Source organism: Macrotis lagotis, chromosome 2 (genome assembly GCF_037893015.1).
Source record: "Macrotis lagotis isolate mMagLag1 chromosome 2, bilby.v1.9.chrom.fasta, whole genome shotgun sequence".
In the NCBI taxonomy this organism is placed as follows: domain Eukaryota; kingdom Metazoa; phylum Chordata; class Mammalia; order Peramelemorphia; family Peramelidae; genus Macrotis; species Macrotis lagotis.
The window spans coordinates 197260328-197286154 of record NC_133659.1 but is presented as its reverse complement, the minus strand read 5'-3'; the positions used below and the strand labels follow the sequence as shown (position 1 = coordinate 197286154).

The 25827-nt window shown below is 36.3% G+C and overlaps 1 protein-coding gene across 3 annotated transcripts in view; it reads left to right on the top strand.

The window, feature by feature from the left end:
* The window catches only part of LOC141513992 (leucine-rich repeat-containing protein 37A2-like), a 62644-nt gene extending 38326 nt beyond the window's left edge, over positions 1 to 24318 (top strand). For all 3 annotated transcript variants that reach the window (XM_074224383.1, XM_074224382.1, XM_074224381.1), the window contains 7 exons: positions 95 to 213; positions 2295 to 4006; positions 5270 to 5374; positions 22070 to 22128; positions 23769 to 23817; positions 23902 to 24041; positions 24159 to 24318. In XM_074224383.1, coding sequence (XP_074080484.1) covers positions 95 to 213; positions 2295 to 4006; positions 5270 to 5374; positions 22070 to 22128; positions 23769 to 23817; positions 23902 to 24041; positions 24159 to 24168 — 2194 coding nt within the window. In that variant the 3' untranslated portion in view covers positions 24169 to 24318. The remainder of the gene's footprint in view (positions 1 to 94; positions 214 to 2294; positions 4007 to 5269; positions 5375 to 22069; positions 22129 to 23768; positions 23818 to 23901; positions 24042 to 24158) is intronic.
* Positions 24319 to 25827: the final 1509 nt, after the last annotated feature.

Genomic DNA, 25827 nt, shown 5'->3' with positions numbered 1-25827 from the left:
AACCGCAGAACTCTGTGATATACAGCTGTCTTGCTTTGCTGAATCAATAAACTCAATTTCCACCACAGTTTAATCTTTTTCCCCCTATTTTTAGAATCTTACCTAGCAATGTTACCTGCTGCTTGTGTCAATTTAAAAAGAATATTGAAAGTACCTTCAAGACAATAAAGCTACATTGTGAAAGCAAGTGCTTCACCAACTCCTCTATTTGTGGTATGTTTGAGATGCTAAATTGTAAAATTTTAAATTAGGCAATGTAAATGTTCTTCATGTTTAATGTTATTTATTGCTTATTTTAAATTCTAATAATGAATTAGATAATATATTATGTTTTCCTGAAAATCTCCTAAAATATTCCAATGGAAAAAACTTTTCTAAACACATTTCTAAAATAACTACTTGAGTTTATTGAGCATTTGGGGAACCAATATATTTAAGTATAGATTTTCTGAGATGATACAACTGCCAAAATAATCTTCCTAAAGCACAGGTCTGACCGTGATATTCCTTAGTTAGTTTTTTTTTTTAAAGAAATCTTCTTGGCTTCCAGTTGCCTCTAAGGCAGGGGTTATTAAATTTTTTTTTGTATCATGGGAACCTTTGGCAATACATAGAACCCTCCTCGAAATAATGTTTTAATGGGTTTACGAAAGAAAAAAATTACATTGAAATAGTTATTAAAAAATTTTCAAAATAAATTCATGGACTCCAGGTTAAGAAGCCTTGCTAGGGTTAAACTTTAGACTTCTTACCCTTACATTTAAGGAACTCTACAGCATGGATTCAACCTACTTTTCCAGCTTCATTTCATGACCACTCTTCATACACTTTATATTCCTGGAAAATAACTGTTCCCTGAATTTGACATACCAAACCAAGCTCTATGTATTCATAAATTCCAGAAGGTCTTAATTTGTTTTTGTATCATGAAATATTTTGGCAGTCTAGGGAAGACTAGGGAGCCCTTCTTGAAATATCAATTATAATTGCATAAAATAAAATTCAAAGGATTACAAAGAAAATAAATTATATTGAAATAGTTATCCAAAAAAATTTTAAGCTCATAAACCCCAGGATAAAAACCTTTTGACTTAATCTTGGCTCAATTAAATTAAATTGAAATTCAACCAATATTTGTTAAGTACTTAGTATGCAAAAATCATCATACTAGGTGATGTAGATTTTTAAAAAGTAAAGAAAGAAGAAACAATCCCTGTTCTCAAGGAGAATACTTATTACTGGAAGTCCAAGGGCTACTTTATCCATGTGACTTTCCATAGTGACAAGTGTTCTTGCCTTTCCCAAAAGCATTTGAATGAATATTTCTTTTGCCTCATCACTCCATGCCTTACACTTATTTTTATATGTGTCCTATTTCCTGTTATAGAGGAAGTGTGACAATCATATCTTTGTATCCAATGTGCCTAATGTGAGGAATGAAAAGTTCAGTAGACATAATTTTGAGGTAATTAATAATTGATTTATTAATTGAGATCAGTGACTTTCTTGGAAGCTAAAAACAAACCTTTCCCCTTCCTTCTCTCAACAATTATATATCTTTGTCAGATTGTTTCCAATTGGCAGAAATCAATTCTGATTGGTTAACAATTAATGAGAGAATAATTATAATGAAAGATGGACCTATTCTAATGAGGAGTTAGGTTTGAGACTGATCATTTCACTCTTGGACAAAGAGATTCAACTCTATCCAGAGCCCCCCATTTTTTTATTTTATTCTTGTTTTTCCATTGGGGTAAAGTGACACAAATATAATGACTCTTCTATAAGTACAGCCTTTCAAATACTTCAAGACAGCTATCATCTACTTAATAATGTTTTCTTCTCCAGGTGCTTCAAATTATCTTCCTTTATCAGGAATTAAAACTCTTCACCATTCTGTTTGTCTCCCTCTAGATGATAAGTATCCTAAACTGTAGCACTCAGAAATGAACATAATACAATTCCCTTTTCTCTTTCAGAAAGAATATTCCTTTCTCTGAATGTTTCTAAAAAAAATAAGATCTGATGCAACCTCCATCTAATTTAAAGTTAGATTTTAAAATGTGAGTTGCTTCATTTCATGTTGAGAGGTAAACTTTGCAAAAGTTAAGGATCTAAAGACTAAAAAGACTCCTAAGGGAGGAGCATTGCTGCTATAGTCCTCTAACCACCAGGAAGAGCAAATAGAGTTCTTTATCCTCCCCAATTCATCATCCTTTTTTGTTTTTATTTTATTTTGTTTTTAATATTATTAGTTTTTCCATTTCATAAAATAGTCTCTTATTTCTTGACAGATCAAAAAAAATCCATAGGCGATATAAAAGAAGAGTTCATAAACACATTGCAAACCAGAAAAAAGGAAGCAAGTATTGAGCTAAGCCTACAACCTGAAAGAATATATGTAGATAGTGATAACAATACCTTAACTTTGCTAAGTGAACAATTAAGTTCTAATGGTGAAATTGATCTCCTCAAAGCAACAAAGTATTTGTTCTCAAAACTCCTAAAGAGCCAAATAAAAAATGTAAAATTGAAATTATTCCCATTTATTAAATTGCTTGGTACCTGTTTGCAAAATGGAGAAAAAACTAAAGGTCCTTCAACAACTAAAACATCATGGTTCTCATTTGGTCCAATATGGATCAATTTGACTGATGAAATCCAGTTGAGGAAACTTTATATTGTGACACATTTGCTGGAAGCCTATCTTCAACAAAAAACGTACTATAATAATAATAAGTATGAAAAAAATGTCAAAGCCAAATATCCAATACTTGGAAGGAAATGGGAAACCTTCCAACTGGAAAGGAGTAGGAAGTGTGACAAGGCTTCAGGGAAATGCATCCAGCTTGAAGCCAGAAGCCCCAGAAAAGCATCAGCCTCTGGAATGGATGCCTGCAAGGGACAGTTTTGCCCCAAAATGAGACTACCAGAAGTGGGAAAAGTCAGCAACAATGGGAAGAGCATGAATAAAAAGCATTCCAAAAGGACTGGCCAGGAGAACTTTCAGAGGAAACAAGAAAGTGTCAAGTCCTCTCTGGAAAATATTGCCAAAGAAAGGACAAAATCTTTGGGGCAGACTGTGAAGAGGCTAAGAAAACCAGGCTGGTACCATGTAGGCATTCCTTCAATTGCCAATCCTTTTGCAGCCTCATTAGAGGACAAGAGCAAGTCAGATAGTGTAACATATCCAATTTCTGCTTTGAAAAGTATAAACAAAAGGCTTAAATATAAGATACAAAAAGAAACAGATGGAATTGGCACAGAATTTCAAAAAGACCATTTTCCAACCTTACATTCTAATCAAAATCATTTTTTCCATAAAGCAAAATTCCCTGAGGCTAAGCAAAGCCCGAAGATAAAAAATAAATTTTCACAAAATAGATGGTTACTTGAAAATTCTGCTTTAACAGATACAAGCAACCTTATAAATCATCCTTTTAAAAAGGCTATTTCATTTTCTCCAGAAAGAAATATTGCAGCCAAGGCTTTTAAAGAGACCATCTCAGCAATGGTTTCTGAAGGACCCTCTACAAGAATCACCACTTCACAAAATTCCATTGCTTCTTCCAAACAGAAAGACATCACTTTAGATAATTCTTTACCAATTGTTCAACAAACCAACAAAACACCCTGGGAATATCCAGGGAATGCTGAAATTCTCTCTGAACCAAATGGCAACTCCTATTTTAATTTTTCAGCTTCAGCAGACTCATTTGAAATTGAACTGAACCAGCGGTTGCAGCCCCTCATCCCCAACAATGCACTGAGGAGCCTCGTTTCCCATGTTGTCCGAGTTTTACAAAAGGATTGCATGGAACCTAGGGTGCAAGTGGCCTGTGCCAAACTCATTTCAAGAACAGGAGCCCTGATGAAACTTCTCAGTGAGCAAGAAAAGATGAAACAGTCACCCGCACATCAGAATTTGAGTCCCTGGAAAAATAAGACCCATCTCAATGAAAGTACCACCCTGCAAATGGTCTTAGGCAAGCTACAAACAGATAAGGTATATTCATCCTCTGAAATGGAGATGTCCATTAAAAAATAATAGGGGGGGTGGCTAGGTGGTGCAGTGGATAGAGCACCAGTCCTGGAGTCAGGAGTACCTGAGTTCAAATTCGACCTCAGGCACTTAATAATTACCTAGCCTTGGGCAAGCCACTTAATCCCATTTGCCTTGCAAAAATCTAAAAAAAAAAAATAATAAAAATAATAGAAGAGTTCTAAGACAAGGTTGACTAGTCACAGCTAATATTTTATTTAAATTAATTTGAAGAAATGGTAGATGGTCATGGCTGTAAATTAGAATTATAGAATGTAAGAATTAGAAAGGACACTAGCAAGGATGTAGTCCAATCCCCTAATTTTGAAGAGCCAAGTTACCCTGAAAAAGATGGTGAATGCCTTAGTTATAAAATATGAATATTAATCCATGGGCAAGTATGAAATATAACAAATATGAGCTATATATATATATATATATATATATATATATATTGCACACTTGAAGTAAGATCTCATAATGCATTTTTCCAGGAAGACATATTCAAGAAGAAACCAAAAGATCTAGAAGGTAAATTGGATAGGATCCAATATATGTGTATGTATATACACATGCATATACATATACATATACATTTATTTAATGCTGAGTTTTTACTGAGTTAGTCTCTAATCTGAGCATTTCAGAGCAATCCAGAGACCTGTAAACAGGTAGGGATTTATTAATTAGGTTTTTTTGGCAAGGAACTGATTTGAAATCATGAAATTTCTCCTTTGGAGTCCAGCCTTGGTATGTATAGTACAAGCATAAGTGAAAAAGGGAGAGGGAATTTGGATCATAAAACAATTATTTTGAGGATTTGAGTGGATTTGAGGGTTTTTCCAGGACAAGCCTACCATGTAAGACAATACAACAGTTATATCAGCTGTGACCATCCAAGTAGGAAAACACAAGGGTTCTCTAGTTCCATGGGAATAGCTAAGTTGATTGGATAGTCTTGGTGATGAATTATTATTGCTTGGGTAAAGTATAGGACAGGTTACTGATTCACTTCATTTAACTCAGGCAAAGGAATGCCGGATTAAAACAAATTACTTATTTTCATTTTTTTCCCAGAACCAATCTCTGCCTGTGAAAAGGATGTCTAGAAATTAAATTATTATTAAATTCATTATACACATATCAATTAATATGAAAAATCATAACTCTTGATTATTTGAACTAACATTCACTTTTCTGTTTTTAAGTGATCTTTTTTTTTCATAGTTGACAAAAGACATTCCAAAATTTGGCTATAACAGCAAACTTCTCTTGGCCATATCAGTGACAGTAGTGGTAATGATCATTATTGCTGTGATTTGTCTCATTGAGGTAAGAAAAATACTTTTCAAAAGTTCTAAAATATATGCTATTTTTAGAATGACTCAGAAGCCAGTCACTAGAAATCAAAGCTGATATGGTCACTCAAACCTTCTTGTACCCAGGAGGAATTGGAAATCTCTGGGTCCTATCTGTTTATGTCAAGGACTTTGCACTCCTTTAGAATTGCAGCAAGAATGCAACAATGCTAAATGGGATATTCAGCCTCTAAAGGTAAAAGACTGGGAGCAAGGACTGGGAGGAAAGAAACCCAAGAAAGACCTCAAAGTCAACCAACCATGGTAAGGGAGAAGTAAGGAAATGGTTTGTCAGTAAGACCAGAAGCCAAGACCAGCACAGCCAGACTTGGAGGGAGGGAATAGAGAACAATTGTTACTGATAGAGAAAAAGGGGGACAAGTTGGCACTTGAGATGGCATCAGATGGAAAGATAGATCATACTCAGTTTTTGCCCATTTTCCCCCATAAATCCCCTGTATTTCAGACTCTCTGGATAGTTCCGCTGAATTACTAGAGTAAATTCTTTATTACTGGGGTTTCTTGAAGCTTTTCTGAAAATCTTCTGCCTCCTTGCCTTAGATTTGGGAATCTGAATGATTGGAAATCATGGTTTTCCAAGAGCAAGACTGCACAGTGCCCAATGGGGTTTTATCCTGACAATAGTTTTCACATTTTAGAGGTCTCCTTTTCCCTTGTCAGATCTCACTTCTAAGATCAATCTAATTACTAACTTCGGGTTAAATTTTTAGCAGAAACAATCTCCAATGTGGAAGCAAATTGTGATCACATGTAAAGGTTTCCTTCAATTCAGCTTTGAGTGAGATTTGTGTAATGTATCTTGAAATGTGCTAATACTATGCAAAGTGGAGAAATTAGAAAATCCTGGTATTCAGATTTGAAGTAATTAAGATCAAGCAGGAGGAGAAAGTCCTGTCTACCCTAATTGGTCTGATTGTTTTTATATCTGAAACCAGCAACTAATGTAGTAAGTAGGCAGGAATGTGCTAGTAGATGTTTAACAACCAACTTTACAGAAGAAAAAACAAATACCCACAACATACTTTTAAGTATAAGTGACATTTTCAAACATTCAGTCACTTAAGTTTAAACAATCAACAAAAGAATAAATTAATTCCCAATTTATCACTTTTGCCAATTTTTGAGGTGTAAATGTGCACACTGAAAATTTAGCAATTTACTCATCCTAGTCATACAAGCCAGGTGCAACACACCATTGCAACTAAGGCTCTTACAGCTGAGGCTCCCAGAAAAGCTAGTGCAGAATAGATTTTCTGGAGGGCCACATCCATTCAAAACTTAGGTTTCAGGGCAGCTAGGTGGTACAGTGTATAGAGAACAGGCCCTGGAGTCAGAAGGACCTGAGTTCAAATGTGACCTCAGACCTGTGTGACTTTGGGCAAATCACAACCCTACTGCCTTGTTAAAAAAAAAAATTTCTTAAAAGACAAAATGTAGGTTTCACTATATGTTTATTTTGAATTGTCATTTGGAAAACTAGAATATTCCTTGGATAGCATTAGAAAAATGACATAGTGGGGCAGCTAGGTGACGAAGTGGGTACAGCACCAGCCCTGAGTCAGGAGTACCTGAGTTCAAATCCAGCCTCAGACACTTAATTACCTAGCTCTGTGGCCTTGAGCAAGCCACTTAACCCCATTTGCCTTGCAAAAGAAAAAAAAGAAAAAAAGAAAAATGACATAGTAAGAAAAACAGAATATTCCTTCTGTAAACATGTGGCACCCTCTCCACAAATACACTCTCTGAAGAAGACTATACAACAGGGATCCTAAATGGAGAAGAGAGCTCAAATGGTCCTTGTCTGAAATGTAGAGTAACACACACACACACACACACACACACACACACACACACACACACACACACACACTTCATTATCTATAATACACCAAGATCTGGTGAGGTCACTGTTTCCAGTCTTTGGGCATATTCCCTTTAGGAGCCACTATTTTGCCCCAATTACTCTGAACATAGAACATTATGGCTTGATCTCTTCAAACTAGGCTTATTCTGTCCTTATTGGGCTATAGTTATAGGCATCAGCTAAGGTACTTCCTCATATTCAAAGGAGGAAAAATTGATTCTACCCTTTCTCCTTCTGTTCCTCCTTCTCACTCCTGGGGGGGGGGGGGAGCAGGTGAAGGGAAATAGAAGGGATTGAGGAGTTTATGCTAAGCTTAAATTCTTTTTAGTGAGGAAGACCAATACTTTCACAATGAGGAATGGAGAAAAGAAACTTTCCTCTCCAGTAGAATAGAAACTTATTAGCTTCCTGAGTCTTAGTACCATGTCCCAAAGTTAATGAAAAACAGCCAATCTCTCTACCATGCCTATAATGCTTGACCTCTTCACCTACACCTAGAATTCTTAGTTTTCTTCAAAGGTCAGTTTATTCATACCCTTTTCTGATATCCCTAACTGCAAATATTCCATCCCAGAAATTACTTGTATTTACTTAGCATGCATTTTGCATTTACTTATATATGGATATATTGTTTCCACTAAAAATAGAATTCCTTAAGGATGTTTCTTTTTTAATCTTTGAACCCAAATGCCTAGATCAATGTCTGGTATATTTTAATGGATTAAAAATTTGTCTTTAAATTTACCCTCTCCTGCTAACAGAATTGATGTCCCTGTCCTTAACCTTTGCCTGATTTAGGGTTAAAACAAAACAAAACAAAAAATTCTTTAACTCTGATAAATTCCTGACTGTTAACTTGTATCATCCTCCTCCTCTGAAAACAAACAAACCTATCTAGATAGAGGTGGGCTACATTCCAACAAATAAAAAGTGACTATATGGATCTGAATCAATGGGCTTATATCAACTCCCCAAAATTTTCTGGGTCTGCCCTAGAATGTTGGAAGGTAGAAGGGGAATAATGTTAGCATTTATAGAGCATTCCAATTAAGATCTCCAAAGCACAGATATAATCTCATTTTATCTTCACAAACAATCCTTTGAGATTGATGCTATTATTATACCTGTTTCACAAATAGTGATAAGCAGAATCTGGCTCCCTCATTTTATGGGTGAGGCAACAGAACCTAGAAGAGTTAATAACCTGTGCAAAGTTAAACAAGAAGTGCCTAAGAGACCTAGTCTATGGGTCTACCAGCCTTTTTCAGGATAAGAACAGAATTCAGTAACTTAGTATTAACAATGGAATCCACTGGGAGATTCATATTCAAGCCTCTTTGGGATACTACTTAGCCATTTCACATTTTGCCTGGATATTTGGCAATTATCTGCCTAATTCTTGGTCTTCATTCTGGCAGTCTCAGAAATCATGATTTTCTTTGTCAAAAGATTAACTAATCCTACTGCTTCTATAAGTGCAGTCACTCTGTTGCAAGTTGCCCTAGCAGGACTTCTAGAATCATCTCAGTACATACAACATCACATCCTAAATTCAAGAACAGCAGATGACAGTAGATGGGCCCTCCTGGTGGAGTCCACATTCCCCATGCTGAACAATGACTCCCACTACCATTCTTTTTTAAATTATTTTTCACACTACCATTTTGTTAGCATAGAGAAGGGTCAACATCCTCCTAGTCCATTCCAACATTCCACCACCTCATTAGTATCACATTTTGTCATCTAAGGAGGCTACCACTGCATTTCTTCCTGCTAGCTAGCTGGTGAAATGGATAGATCCCAGATTTTGTAATCAGGAAAACCTAGGCTTCAGTGTTAACTCAGAAACTCCCTGACTATTGTGAGGTTTAAAACTTGAGAGACATAATGTCTAGGTAATTAAACATCTTATTAATTATAGCTAGCGAATAATTAATAAAAGCATGAACATTTGGCCATCTCTTGTGAACCAAAGACCTCTTCTAGAGACTTCTTGACACTTATATAACCTTGGAAGAGTGGGTGTTTCTGACAGGCAGCAATCTCCTCTGATTGGTTAACAATTAATGAGAGAATGAATATTATAATAAAAGATGATATTCTAATGAGGGACTGGGACTTGTGATTCTGATCATACAGTCTTGGACTCTCTCTACCCAGACCACCCCTGTCTAAGGCTATCCAGACAAATGGGACCCACCTCAACTCAGACCTGACTAGAACACAATGGACCAGGATTCACATAGATTAGAATCTTTTTATCTTTTGATAAGATCCAATCTTTCCCTGTTAGGTAGGGTCTGAATAAGATTGAGGAAAATCTCACAGGCTGATTTGACCTAGTAGAGAATGAAGAAATAGGAAAGGGGAAAAACCCTTCATCTCCCCAATAATCTTTGACTTTTTTTTACCCTAAATAAATCCATCCTTTTTTCTAACTCCCCTATTTCTGTTGGAGATAACACCATTATTATATTCACTCAGATTTGCAACCTTGGAATTTTAATTATCCTCAGCTCTTAACTCTTAACCCAATAATAATTTCTCTCACTGGGTGGCCCTGTTCAAATCATTTAATTTCTTTGTGCTAAAGTTTACTCATCTGTGAAATAAGAGATATCACAAAGTTATCATGAGGATCAAATGAACTTATGTATATGTCAAGCACTTTGAAAACCTTAAAGCACTATATAAATGATTATGATTATTATCAGTTATTCCTATTCCAACTCAACAATCAATTAGGAGACTCTTAGTAGATGAGTTATCTCCGATGGAAACTGATCCCCCAAATTCCTTCAAGATTGTCTGGAATTTTGTTTTCAGGAAACACAAACTAGGGCAATTGGACTACATAGTGTGTAAGGGATAAATAATGTGTTATCAGACCAAAAAGGTAGAGTGGTATCAGACTTTAATTGCCAAATAGCGGATTTTGTAGCAGAAAACTACTGAATCTTCCAAAGAAGTGCCATGATCTTGGTCTGTGCTTTAAGAATATCAGTTCAGTAGGTGTATGGAGGATTGATTGGAGATGGGAGAGGCTGGAGAAGGAGAGAACAAGCTATTGTAAAGTTCAAGTGATATAATTTTAAGAAAAAGAGATGCAAACTGTTGTGGAGTTAGAATCAACAACACTTGAAAACTCAATGGTTAGGAGGAGGGGGGTGATAAATGAATTGGGTTGAGCATAATTCAAATTCCAAGGCAAATCTGGATGAATAAAATAATAGTGGTGGCCTCAGTAGAAATAGGGAAGTTAGGATTTATTTAGGGTAAAAATCAGTCAAGCATTTATCATGTACATGTAGTCATCCCAGCCCTCAAGAATCTTACCTTCTATTAGAAAGATAAGTTTAAAGGACTTCCTGGGTAGAACCAAGATGGTGGAGAAAAATAGCCCAGTGCAGTCAGGGAACAGGGAAGCCAGTGATAAGTGCTTAGCTACAGTGCAGATCAGTAACTGAGGTCCCTGGGTCCCAGCTATTCAGATTAGCAGGTCAGCAGAGAGGGTGCCCAAACCCACTACAGAAGAAGGCATACTGTGAGTATCAGGATTGAGTCAGACTACTGAGGCCCCAGTATGGAAAACCAATGACCAGATCTCTGACTTCCAGCACAAGAAACTTGGAACTGTACCCCTGTATCCCAGAACAAAAAAGATTCCTTAACATAGAAAGTTACTATGGTGACACAGAAGATGGAAACACATCTCAAAAGACGAAAACAGTGTCAAGATGCCTACATGTGAAACCTTCAAATGAGATTATGTATTGACCTTAAGTCCAAAAATCCTCTTAGAAGAACTACAAAAGGATTTCAAAAAACAAGAGAGATAGAAGAAAAACTGAGAAAAGAAATGAGAGGTATGAGAATTATGAAAAAAGACCCAACAGCTTGGAAAAAGGAAGCACAAAAATTGACAGAAGAAAACAATATCTTTAAAAGCAGAATTGGACAAATAGAAAAGGGAATATAAAGCTAATTGAATTGAAGAAAACAAATCCTTAAAAATTATAATTGGTGGGGCGGCTAGGTGGCACAGTGGATAGAGAACTGGCCTTGGAGTCAGGAGTACCTGGGTTCAAATATGACCTCAGACACTTAATAATTACCTAGCTGTGTGGCCTTGGGCAAGCCACTTAACCCCGTTTGCCTTGCAAAAAAACTAAAAAAAAAATGCCTATGCCTATCTTACCTCCTGAAAGAGAATCCAAAATAATAGCTCCTAGTAATATTGTAGCCAAATTCCAGAATAATCAGCTCAAGGAGAAAATACCGTAAGCAGCCAGAAGGAAACAATTCAAATACCAAGGAGCCACAGCAGGACTTAGCTATTCAACATTAAAGAATCAGAGGATCTGGAATATATTATTCAGGAAGGCAAAGGAGCTTGGATTACAACTGAGATTTCACTACACAGCAGAATTGAGCATAATCTTTCAGAGCAGCCCTATGTGAAACAAAGTTGTCAAATAAAGACCAGTTACTGAAGTCAGAGCTGGATATGTGTTTTTCTGAAGTAATTACAGAGATAAAGAACTTTATGAAGCTGTCATAGGTTCCATGATCAAAACTAGTCACGTTTGTATGATTTACAAAAGATAATAAATGACAAGTTTATGACAATGAGATTGCCATTTGCAGAAAAGCACTGTACCATCACCATCATTGCTTATTATCCTACAGTGACAAATCAATACTGATGAGGTCAAAGAAAAGTTTTATGAAGACCTGGAGACCTTCAGCATCAATGTGCCAAAAAAAGGACAAGCTTATAAATTTGGATGACATTCACACCAGAGTATATACAAGCTATCAGACATGGCAGGGAGTCCTTGGGAGGAATGAAGTTGGAAACAGTAATAGTAATAGTCACTTTCTACTGAAGACTTCTCATGACTTTACCAACACTGTCTTCTGTTTACCTAAATACAATAAAACTGCCTAAAAGATGATTTTACAAAGAATTCACACAAGGCAAGTGCTCACCAAGTGTTCAGAAAAAGAGATAAAGTTTTCTCTCAAGAATTTAGGAATAGATTATGAAACATGTGAGATATTGACTCAGTACTGCCCAGTATGCCTGTTTTATCAAAGAAGTAGTAGAACTGATCTGATCAGGTAAAGTTGAACACTCGGTTTCTTGACACCAACAGACTGATTTTTTTTTGGTCTTTTTTGAGTCTAAAGGACAACAATCAACTAATGAGGCCAACTACCACATATGGTAGGAGAAACACAGATGATAACCCTGTAAGGACATTGGGAAGAAGCAGTAAGACAGGTAAAAGAACCACAGAAGAGTGATATCACAAAAACCTGGGGCAGAAAGAGTATGGAAGAGGAGAGAATGGTCAATGGTGTCAACAGCACAGATTAAGCTTAAATTCCAGGGGACCTAGCAATAATGGAATCATTGATGACCTCTAAGAGAGCAGTTTCAGACAAGTAGTGAAAATCAAACTGCAAAGGGTTGAAAAGTAAGATGAGTAAATGAAGATGAAAGTATTCACTACTTTTTCTAAGAATTTGGCTATGAAAGAGAAAAGAGATACAATATGATAGTTTGATTGTATGGTAGGATCAAATGATGGTTTTTAAATGTAATGGAAATTATATTTAATGGAGCAATCATAATACTGCCCTCCTGCTTCTTGCTGACCACATTTATCTAATCAGTGCTGTAGGATCCAGATGCTTTTGCATGATAAAATTCTCTCACATTACTCTCTTAGACCTATAATGGTGGCAGAGAAAGTTTTTATAAAAAAAGAGAAATAGCTTTTAATTTTCACTCTTTTTTTTCTTTCTCTGAAACATAAGACAAGTAACTTTTTTTCTCCCTGGTTTTTCATAGAGGTAAAGGGAGGAGCAATTCTCCTTTTTCTCCATCCCAACAGAAATGACACTTTTCAAGCTTATGGTAACTTAAATACATATGTGAGTTTAGGCAAGCCTGTGCCTGAGCTACTGGCTGTCCCCTTATTTTATTTCTTTCCTAAATATAGATGACAAAATAGTAATACTGCGATGTGTATATATATATATATATATATATATATATATATATATATATATATATATATATATATATATATATATATATATTGATGAGGTCAATCAATAATAGGGCCATTATATAATTGGCTAATGTCTAAAAAATTGATTTGGATTTCTGGACTATTACTTAAAACACATTAATAATGTGTCCTTGATCAGGGATAGAATGTATCTAATGAGATGTACAGATCTATAGCACTCCCCATAGCATCTGTTTTAAGTCATTTTTTTCTCTTTAAGTCATTTATACAATTCTCTGTAGAAGACCTCACTTCACAGAAAGAAGTGGACAATAAGTTCAGGAAATAGATCACAAACCCGGACTGAAATTATAATATAGTAGTGATTGAAACTTCCTCCATTCTGACATCACTCACTTATCAAAAGCAAAGCAGGTGATAAATCCTTGTAGATGTTACTTCCAAGTAACTTAATGGTGATTTCATTCATCAAGAATGGAGAAAACAAGGAAAACTTTTGTGATTTTTGACCAATAAGAAGAAAATAAAGTCTTGAATAGAAATGAGGGGAACTTTGAAAGGAAGTGGTCGCTGCATCTTTGATTTTGGAGAAGCAGATTTCAAAGGGCCCAGAAAAAAAAATAGGTAGAGTACCAGGGCCAAGGGATTCTACAAAGGAAGTTAGTTTAAGGAGGGAAAAGAGACTGTCAAGATTGAATTTTTAATATAATCCAAAACAATCCCAATAAGAAAGAAGGGGAGAGGAGGTAGAAGGAGCAAAGGCTAAAGAAATTGAAATCAGTGTACAAGGGATTCACTGATGTTTAAAACATATCTATAGAAGATCAAAGAAGAAAAAAGAAAAGTATCAATTTTTAAAGCAGTCTGAAAATTTTAAAAGCCCAGTATGAACTTGAGGTGATAAGGAATAAACAAAAGTCTTCAGCATGGGGTGAAGGGGCAACAAACAAGATCATCCAGAGGTGGATATAGGATGAAACAGGGTGGATGGGATGATCTGATAGGTATTTGGGGAGGGATTGGGTTTTTTTGCAAGGCAATGGTGCCAAGCTAAGTAACTATTAAGTGTCTGAGACTGGATTTGAACTGACTCCAGGGCCAGTGCTCTATGCACTGTGCCACTTAGCTGCCCCAATTTGACAGGTATTAGAGAAAAATTCATTATTGCTCAATGTATGTCACTTCTACTTTCTCTACTAAAAAAAGAATTACCTTTAGACTAAGAGAAATACAGGAAAAGTGTCTTAGAGGAAGCTAATGCTAAACTCTAGAATCAGGGAAGACATGATGAAGGGGCATCTAGTTGCTCCTAGTGAATTCAAATCAACATAATCAGAAACAGTGTCATAAAGTACTGAAACAACTGACTTCTGCAAGGATGAAATAGCACCACTGATCTTTAAATGTGTAGGGACAGCTAGGTGGCACAGTGGCTATAGCACTGGCCCTGGAGTCAGGAGTACCTGAGTTCAAATATGTTCTCAGACACTTAATAATTACATAATTGTGTGACCTTGGGCAAGTCACTTAACCCCATTGCCTTACAAAAAGCAAAAACAAACAAAACAAAAAGAATGTGTAGAATTTGGAGAAGTGCCCAAAAACCAGAGAAGAAAAAAATTTCCTAATTTTCTTAAAAAAGGAAGAAAATGGAATCTATGAACTTATCTTCCACTACTGCAGCATTCTGTTGCAGTAACTGTTAGTAAATAGATGGTCTATGAAAAATTAGAAGAGAAACAATGTAACTTAAGAACCAAAATAATTTCAATAAAAGGAGATCAGGTCAGACTTAGCATATTTATTGTTGGATAAATAATCAATTGCCTGATAATGCTTATAGACACAGTTGGTCTAGATTTCAGCAAAGCCATTTAATCAAATCTCTCATGTTACCTTTGTGGACAAGATCTAAAGATTTTAAAGATTGTTGATTTTTTATAATTAGGTGCATTTAGAACTAGTTGAATGACTGCATAAAAAGAATAATATCTAAAGGGAATCCCAAGAAATGCTCGAATATGCAGTGCCACAGAGATATGCTATCTCACATTTGTATCAGTGACTTCATTGAAGTCACAGATGGCACATTCACCAAATTTTCAGCTGACACAAAGCTGTGCAAGGTAATTAGCTTGTTAAATGCCAGAATCAAGATCCCAAAAGCTCTCAACAGGCTAAAATTAAATTCAATGAAAAGTCCTACATTTGAGGTCACAAAATGAGCTTCATAAGTATAAGGTAAAGAGGAAGCATAGACTATGTTTGCCTGAAAAAGAAAGCCCTGGGGAGCTAATTAGACTGTTGGCTCAATGAATAGCATGACATGGCATTTAAAAAAACACACACACACACAACCCTGCTTTAAGAGAAGTTTAACATCCAGTACTAGGGAGTGAATGATCCTACTGAAGTCTCCCCTTTTTAAGAAAATTAGGAATAGTGTGGTCAATCCTGGATACTTCATTTTGGAAAAGACACTGGTAAGTTAAAGTATATCCAAAGAGAGGCAACTGAGGTAGAAAGGGAACTGGAGAACAAGGATCATTTAAAGGAATTGGAGATGCTTGGTCTGAATGGTTTAACAGAATGAGATGTCTTTCATTTATCTGAAGGTTTATCATTTGGAATAAGGATTGGTCTTGTGTTTGACCCAGAGGGCAGAAACAAGGAGCAGTGATCCAGAAACATTTCCTATGGAAACATTCCCAGGAGTGGAATGGCTGCCTCAGGAGGTTTGGGGCTTTCCCTCACTGGAGGTTTCAATCAGAGGATTTTTAGGCATGGTATAGCATGGATTCTTGTTCAGAAATGGGTTGGATTTGTTCATTTCTGAAATCCCTTCCAAATCTGAGAGATTTTGATTCTTTACTTGCTTCTTCCATCAGTTGCAAATTTCTGTTCAGAAAAAACAAAATTGAAAGTGTGTCAGAAGCTACCAGTTAATTAGATTGAAACCCTAAATGGCAGGACTTCCAGTGTAATTTAAATTTTGCTGGGAGTTATCACTAGTTTCTTTTTCTTGACATCCCACCTCTCTAATCAGAAATCTTTCATTTTTCTTCTGCTAAGGAGAAAGCATTCTTAAGAACTGAAAATACCTTCACCAAAATCTTCCTAACACCATTTTCTTAGCCTTTTGTGAATTAGATACCTCTGGTCAATCTATCAATTTGTATACTCCCCCCCCCACTGATCTATAGTCCAGGTTTACTTCTGTATTTCCCCATCACACATATACATCTCCTACACCCCTTCATCCCTGAACTACAGCAGTGTTCAGCTTTATAGTCTGTTGGGCTATTTACTTGGGCAAGTCACTTAACTCTGATTGCCTTGCCTCCATCCTGATTCATTTCTGCCCACTGGACCCAGATGACTTGGGGGAAAAATTGAGACTGGTGATTTAGCCACTACCCCCCTTACTCACATCTGCTTCATGTGGTCATCACATGAACCAACTTCCCTGTTGTTATGGTCATCTTCAAGAATAAGGACTAACATCATCATTATCATCATCATCATTATCATCAGTCTGGGAGAAATAAATTATTCACAATAAAAAATTTTGAAACCTGGCACCTATTGATGACCATCTTCTCTTTGATATTCTCTTATCTCTAGGTTTTTGTGATATTCTATCTGACCACTCCTCTGTCTCATTTGCTGGATTCTCATCCAGAGTATGCCCTCTAACCAAGGTGTCCTTCAAGAGTTCTGTCCTCCACCCTCTTCTCTTCTTAGTCTGTGCTGTTTTATTTGGTAAACTCATCTTTCCCCAAGGATTTAATCATCATCTCTATACTGATGATTCTCAAATTTATATAACTTACCCCACTATTTCTGTTGTTCTCTAATCTCACATCTCCAAGTGACATTTCAGACATTTCAAACTGAATGTCCAGTAGATATCTGAAGCTAAAGATGTTCAAAAGAGAACTGAATTATCTTTTCTCCTAAACACTTTCCAGGCTATCCCACTCTTAACTTCTCTGTTACTGTAAAGGGCAACATCATTCTCCCAGTCCCTCAAGCTCTCAATCTAGGAGTCATCTTGAATCCCCCAGCATATCTCATCAACAAACCCTCCCCCCCATCCAATCTCCATGCCCTATATGTTTCTAAGGTCTGTTGATTTTACAAGCCCCTCTCTCTCTCATCTCCTCTTCACACAGCCATCACTCTAGTGAAGACCCTCCTCACCTCACACCTGAACTAGTCTCTGTAATGTAAACAGTACCCAAAAGAAGATTACAATTTTACAGATCATTTTAATGTAAAAGGCTAGTAGAACTGCCACAAAAAAATTATGCTTTTTTCTGTTTTTTTTTCCTCCACTTTGTGTGTTCACATAAGTGATGTTTTCAAGTGTCCCTTCTCTCCTCTCACATAGCTGCCATCATGGTATGGTCCCTTATCACTTCAGGCTTAGACTATTGCAGTAGGCTGCTGGTTGCTCTCCCTATTACAATTCTTTCCCCACTCCAGTTCATCCTTCACTTCACTGCCAAAGTGATTTTTCTAAAGTGTAGGTCTGACCATGTACACACTCAATAATCTCTGGTGGTTCCCTACTTCTTTCAGGATCAACTATAAATCCTGTTCTTGATTTTTTTAGGCCTGTCACAAACTGACTCCTTCCTACATTTGTAGTCTTCTTACACTTGACTCTCCTTCCCATACTTTACAATCCAACTGCAGTGGCTTTCTTGTTATTCCTCTCACAAGATAACTCTTATCACTTATCTCCATACCTTTGCTTTTGCTGTCTCCTATGCCTCAAATGCCTTTTCCCTTCTTCCTTTCATTTCCTGGACTGTGACTTTTTTCAATACTCAACTCAAAACCTACTTTTTTTTTGCAAAAGGATCTCTTCATACTCTACCCTGTCCCCAGGAACTTTCCTCTGAGATCACCTCTCATTTATATTGTATCTTGTTTAGTATTTGTATTATTCTTTACAAGTTATTTCCCACGTTAAAAAAAAGTTTTTTTTTACCATGGGGATCATGGTTTTATTTTTCTTGTATTCCCAGCACTTAGAACATATGGTTTTAATAAACCTGGGCACATATGCTCTTAATAAACACTGTGACTGACTGATTGACATAAGCTTGTTTATATTGGTAAAACAACTTAATAGTAAGGAATGACTAAACTATCATGAACTTTATTAACATGATAGAATAATATATCATGAAATTTCATGAAATGATCAGTATTCCTCCAATTAAGTCAGATAACATACTTTAGTTTTTGTGGCCAAAAAACATTCATCACCCCATGATAAGATTAACCTGAAAAAAGTGTGGAGGAATTACAAAAAAGAGAGACATCTGTTTAGAAAAGTGATACAGAAGTCATCTTATGTATAAGATGTGATGGAGGCTCAAACTAGGTTGGGAGCAGCAGGAATTAAGATGAGGAAACAGATGCAAGAAGTATTGCAAAAGTAAAATGAACAGGAATTTTGTGCGATGGATTAGATAAGGGGAGTAATCAAATATAATACCAAGATTTTGAATGTTTGTGACTGAGAAAATTATTAACAGAAATATAAAAAGCAAGAAGATAAGTAAATTTTAGAGAGAAAGATGAGTCTGATTTGGGACATGTTGAATTTAAAGTCTTGGTTACACATCTAAGTGGAGATATCTGGAATAATCAGTTGCCCTGAATAGTTAGTTGGAAATATGACTCCATATAGTTCCAACAAGATAGTGGAAATGGATAATGACAGATTTGATGATCTCCATGTAAAGGTGACAGCCAAGTCATGGTAGTGGGTGAGACAGTATAGAGGAGAAAAAAAATGAGGACAGAGCACTGAGTACTGTCTACATACATCAGTGTGTGGCACAAGGATCCCTTGAGGTCCCTAAGACCTTTTCAGAGAGAGTATGAGGTCAAACTTTTTTTGTAATAATACTAACATGTTTTTGTTTCTAATATGACAAGCATTAATAGATAAAAATCCTCATAAATAAAAGCTCCCTGAGAGAGGCCTTGGTAATTTTTAAGAGTTTAAAGGAGTCCTGAGAAAAAAGTTTGAGAATCCCTAGTCTACATTATAGAGATAAAAAAAAGAGGAAAAAAGGAGCCATCAAAGGAAAATGAAGTAAATTCAAGTGGGAGATTGAAAGCAGGATGACAAGAAGAGAGTACAATGAATGAAAGTCTAGTCCTCTTACACTTGTAGCCCCCTTCTTTTCTCGAAAATTCTGGACTTAAGAGATCAAGGAACTGAGTATGCCTAATGTGTGAAGAGTGATAAAAGAGGAGTTTGGCACACAAAAATTAAGTTGTTGATGGGGGGGGTAAGTGGGGTAAGAGTGACACACACACACCCTCTCTACACTAACAACCTTCTACAAAAGCTAGGAGAAGAGCAATAGCTAGCTCTCTGAGAATGTAGGGAACTAGAAAAATATCCCTCTGGTGTTAAAGGAAGTTCTTAAAAGCTGAAGTAAACACTTAATAGTACTTGTTTCTAATTATTGCATAGAATCCTATGTGTGGTCAGCATTGCCCCTGGTAGTTAAATTGAAAGGAAAAATTATCAAAAAAGAATAGTTGAATATGCCAGGGGCGGCTAGGTGGCGCAGTGGATAAAGCACCGGCCTTGGAGTCAGGAGTACCTGGGTTCAAATCTGGTCTCAGACACTTAATAATTACCTAGCTGTGTGGCCTTGGGCAAGCCACTTAACTCCATTTGCCTTGCAAAAACCTAAAAAAAAAAAAAAAAAAGTTGAATATGCCAGATGCTACAGAAAGGTCAAGAACAATTGGGACTGAGAAAAGGCTTTTGGATTTGGAAGTTAGAAAGTAATCTTTCAAACCTTTAAGAGAGTCGTTTAGAGTTGAAGAGAGAGCTCAAGAGTAGTTAAGAGAGGTTCAAGTCAGATTATATGAGGTTTTAAGAGTAAGTGACTGATAAAAGTAGTGAAAACAGGGCGTGGAGAGTGTGTCAGGGTGTTCTTGTAAGGGATATCTGAACATGTTTGAATTTGGAGAGGAAGGATTCTGTAGAAAGAATGAAGATGCTAGATCTGGTAATTAATAGAACAAGGTCTTGGCAGAAGGAGGAGATAGGATCAAGGACATGGGTGAGGAAAGAAGGAATTCACTTTGACAAGAAGGTGGGTCACTTTCCTCTGAAAAGAAGTCTGGGTGAAAAAAATGAGAAAGTTGGCACATGAAGGTGGAGAGTTAAAGCAGTTCACAGACTGGTCTAATAGATTTGATCTTAGTAAAAAGATACAAAAGGGAATGAGGTTGGGTCAAGAATCTGAAAAGAATGGAAAGTATTTGTAACACACTGTGGGAAAGAAAACATAGATAAGATAATTAGCAGGAGGATAAAAGAGAAAGAAAATGAGAAAAATAAAAGGATTAGCATGTGGTGACAAAACCTAAGGTTTTGTAAAGAAAATATATATACTGGTCTCAAGTGCTCCTACTACAAGTCCTCCTACTAGAGGACTTCTGTTCAAATTCTGCTCTGCTACTTGTATAATTATTTGATATCTCTGAGCCTCAGTTTGAAAAATTATAAAATGAGATGATCTCAAGTGTCCCTTTCTATCTATAAATCAATTACCTTATGCTGTCAAATCAATTTTATAATTTACTATATGAATAAAAGAAACAAGACTGATTCAATTGAACAGGAAAGGATTTCTTATGGGAGTACCAAGCTATGAATGAAGACCCAGGATAATGTATGTCAAAGGGCAAAGAAGACCCCCTAACATTGTCCTTGTGGGGAGGAGAATAGAAACTTTGAAACACCAGCCCTAATACACCACGGGCAAATTTCAGGGAATTGGTGTCTGGCAACTTTTAAGTTTTTTTTTTATTTTAACTTTTAAGTTTTAATGAATTATTCTTACTGACTTCAAAGCTCAGTTGTTTCTGTGCTGCCAAGTTGCTGTAAATACTGTCAAAATGTAATTTAAATAATTTTTAAATTGCACACTTTAAAAATCATTTTTGCTTCTAAAATGTGTTGTTCTGTGACACAATCCATTTACCCCATTCGATTGTTTAGCATGAAGTAAAGTGCTCATATAAGTTAATATTTGTTAGGTTCTTTTTCTTTTGTTAGAGTTAACTGAAAAAAAACATTTAAATTCCAATGAATTTGAAGGGACAGTCTTTGTCCTGAGAACTAATAAGGAAACACACTCCCAAAAGGAGAAAAGCAGGAATTGTTTTTGGAAAATAGTTGTTTTTCCTTATTATGAGGAAGGGTGCAATGAGAGTAGAGCAGAAGAGAAGTAAGTGAAAGTAAGGGAGAAATAACTTGAATTTAAAACAAGAGCACAATAAAATTTTAGTTGGTTAAACAGTTGTTTAAAAAACACACAGCAAGGGAAATAATAAATGTATGCTTTACTTCCCTTGCCACAAGACTGTGAGGTAAGGTAACATAAGTAGTAATATTGTTTCCATTTTATCAATAAGAAAAACTGAGCCTCAGTGTGTTTAATTGATTTGTACAGGGTCGCACAGCCACTGTCTGAATCTGGATTCAAAGTTACCATTATTTTCTGTGCTGTTCTTAAGAAAGAAATGGAAGTTCAAAGAGGTTAAGGACTACCCCTCTATGATTACAGGCACACAAACTGACCGGCTCTCAGGAGACATTTGATAAATCAGTCAGAAGTTAATATGTATTCAATTTGACAAATAGTTATTAAAATGAAATGAAAATTGATAATATTTTCTTTCAAAACAGATTTGTTCCCATAGACCTACAACTTCAAAAGGTGAAATAAAATATTCATGCAACTTATGGTAAATATCACTGTACCCTTTAAAAGATGATTGTGCTGATTTTTATAAATATTTTTAATAGAAAGCTGGAAACTAGTCTGTTCAAATCCAATTAAGGCCCAACTAGGGAAATCACTTACCTACAAATAAACATTAAACTAGTTTCAAAACTGGGTGGGGGAGGACCTTGGTTTACTGACTCCCAGTTTAATATTCCTCAAATTAAACTGTTGGACAGAGGGGCAGAGAGGAGGGAGGGAGGGAGAGAGAGAGAGAGAGAGAGAGAGAGAGAGAGAGAGAGAGAGAGAGAAGATTCAAAGCAGTTTTACTGTCAGGGTCTGCCCAAGGATCCCCTCCACTTCTCAGATGTTCTTAAGTTCATGTTGATACCATGTTTTGCTCTAACAAAATGAGTCAATTTTTAAGTCTTCTTATTATTAAGAATTTGTCCTCCCAAGGGGGCAGCTAGATGGCGCAGTGGATAAAGCACTGACCCTGGAGTCAGGAGGCCTGAGTTCAAATTTGATCTTAGACACATAATAGTTGCCTAGCCGTGTGACCTTGGGCTAGTCACTTAACCCCACTGCCTTGTAAAAACTAAAAAAACAAAAACAAAGACTCTGTCCTCCCTTGGAGGGAGTGCCCTCCCTTAGCAAAGACTTGTCCAAAAGGGACAGAACATGAACGTTAAAGGGGGGTGGTTGGGAGGGGGAAGTGTATTAACAGTCATAGGTTAGGGTGGCTCAAAAAAATGGGCCACAAGCCAACCTTGCCAAAGATGAGAAAGCCAAGGTGACTATTCTAGGTTCAGCTGAAGAAAAGATAAGCCAATTTCATCCTTCAGCTTTAATTCCCTGCTCTTGTATTCCCAAGTCTTGGTTAGAATAATAGAATATCAAAGTTTTAAAGAATCCTCTGGTTTGACCCCTTCATTTCACAGATGAAAGAATGAGCAACAGAAGTTAAGTGACTTGCCCAAAGTTAAGCAGCTATTTAATATCAGAGCTGAAATAAGAATTCAGGTGAGGGGACTCCACAACTAGTGTTCTTTCTGTGTACCTTTGTTAGTGCCAAACATTATCATGGAAATTATTGCTAACTACATCCTGGCATCCACTTGATTGTGAACTAACCGATGGAAGTAGCTATGTAAATAAGCATTCTACTTCCTACCCCAGAAAGTTGGCTTGACTTGGAGATAGTGCTAAAGATGCAATTTGGATTGGATTATTATTTTTTTTTTAGTTTTTGCAAGGCAGTGGAGTTAAGTGGCTTGCCCAAGGCCACACAGCTAGGTAATTATTATGTGTCTGAGTTCAGATTTGAACTCGAGTACTCCTGACTCCAGGGCCGGTGCTCTATACACTGCACCACCTAGCCGCCCTTGGATTGGATTATTTTTTAACAGGAACTGGTCTACAATATCTATGGAATATACAGCTTGGTCTAGGATTAGACCCAGTCAGATTACTTTGGGGACCTTCAGGAGGTCCCAGGCCAAAAAGTAAGTGACCACTACTCCAGGTCACTATCTTGCATTGCACTTGTTTTCATGATGCAGCTGTCTTATCTTGTAGAAGCACCCTTTTGACCAACAAGTTGTAAGACTGAATTACTAAAAGATTATATGAATTGCTATAACCATTTTGTGCTTTTTCAAGGAATTTTATAACATCTTTGCACAAGAAGTCTCCCAGAAAATATGAAGAGGTAAACTTGAGTATTTATTTATACTAGGAAGGGCCTCCAGCAAGGAAAACCCTTGTGCAAAGTGAATTCTATTGTATCTTCTAGGATAAGGATTTTTACACAAAAGGAAAACCTCTCTGGCTTAGGGATATGTATCGGCCACTAGATGCCACCCGCAAAAAGAACATGGCCCAAAAGCTACATGACCAGGACTCCTCTGATGAGGAAGAAAATCTCAAACAAAGGTAATTTCTTAATAATGGATACAGTCAATGAGTTTCCATGTGTGTCATAACTAGAAAAAGGAAAAGGCATTATTCCCTAAAAGAAATAGTGTTTTCAACAATTTTTTTTGATCCTAGGAATGAATAGGAAAAAGAGAAGAGAAAAGAAAATATGAAGAAGATTAAAATCTCAGAGATTCATCAACATTATTTTGTGAATAGTTTCTCAACAATACTTGTGAAATTCTATTTTTGTCATATTAAATGCATACAATCACATCCACTTCCAGTCCTGTAATCAGTATGTGAAACAATCACATCTATTTCTTTTCAGTAAAAAGAAAGATGGTCTCATCTGTCAGGGGTTTTTTGGATCAAGGTAAAAAAAAGGCAGGCACCCTTGAAATGCATATATATATATATATAGTATTATCATCTTCTTTCCAAACATCCTATCTTGGACTTGGTGACCCAACCTGTGGGAAGCACAAAGTGAGAAAGGAAAATAGGATTAAAAAGAATGTGTAGAAGAGCTGAATTAACCCAAGATTGTGCCTAGATGTCATATATTTGGAGGTTGCCTTTCATTTTACCTGGGTTTTTCAGGCCTCATCTATTAAGAATACTCCCTTTCAGGGGTGGCTAGGTGGGTAGAGTACCGTCCCTGGAGTCAGGAGTACCTGAGTTCAAATCCATCAGACACTTAATAATTACCTAGCTGTGTGGCCTTGGGCAAGCCACTTAACCCCATTTGCCTTCCAAAATCCTAAAAAAAAAAGAATACTCCCTTTCAGTTTCCCTTTCCTCACATCAAATGAAGTAAAAAGGAAAATGAAATCTTTTGGTTACCCATAGAGAAGATTCTAGCATTAAATATGTTATAAGAAAAGAGAAAGTGGTTACCTCTTTAAACAATAGAATCTGAGCTAAAAAAAACTAATTGATATTTACATCACTAAAAGCGACATATTGGTTGTGAAAATAAACAGTGAATAAGCAACATTTCAATATGATTTTATCCAGTGGCAAAAAATAAATATGCTAACATTGGGTTAGCAGTAAATGAGTCATTACAATTGAATCAGTAAAAAAAAAAAAATTACAAAGATTATCTCCAGAGTTGCCTTTGGCCTGTTCTTAATCTGTGTTGAAGTGAAATATCCCACAGTGTTTCCTTTAGTTCCAATATGAAATGGAATATAGTTTATCAGTTTTAATCAATAAGTATTTATTAAATTGGTCATACTCCACCCTTCTCCCTCATTTACTCCACTTCTCCTAGTGTCTAACTCTGAGAAATAATAATAGAATAAATTCTACCATTTCTGAAAAGGATGAATTAATCACTTTGATTTATTCAGGGACCTACTAACTATTAGCCACTGTGCCAGGAAATAGGTTGAAAAAGACAAAAATGAAAGGATGCTTGCCCTCAAGGAACTTCAGTTCTATTCAGGAAACAAAATATATAGATGCAAGCTGTCAGCTATAGGTCACCAGGCTTGCCATCTGCAACATTCCTTGGTAAGTCACCAGCTAAAGGGTTATATAACTGAGTTCATTGCTAGGGCAATAATGACCAGTAGGGGGAAGTAAGCTCCCCAATCTTACATTCATTGTCTTCCTACCCCTATCTTGGCTTTCAGGGAATGTTCCCTGAAACGTTTAGTAACACCTAGAGTGTTACTAAAAAAAGAAATTTAAAAAAGATAACCAGAGTATAAAAATGAATCACATTTGAAACAAACCATTTATTCTAATCCTGAAAAGGTAATGCTTAAGCATAAAAGAATCATAGAGTACACTC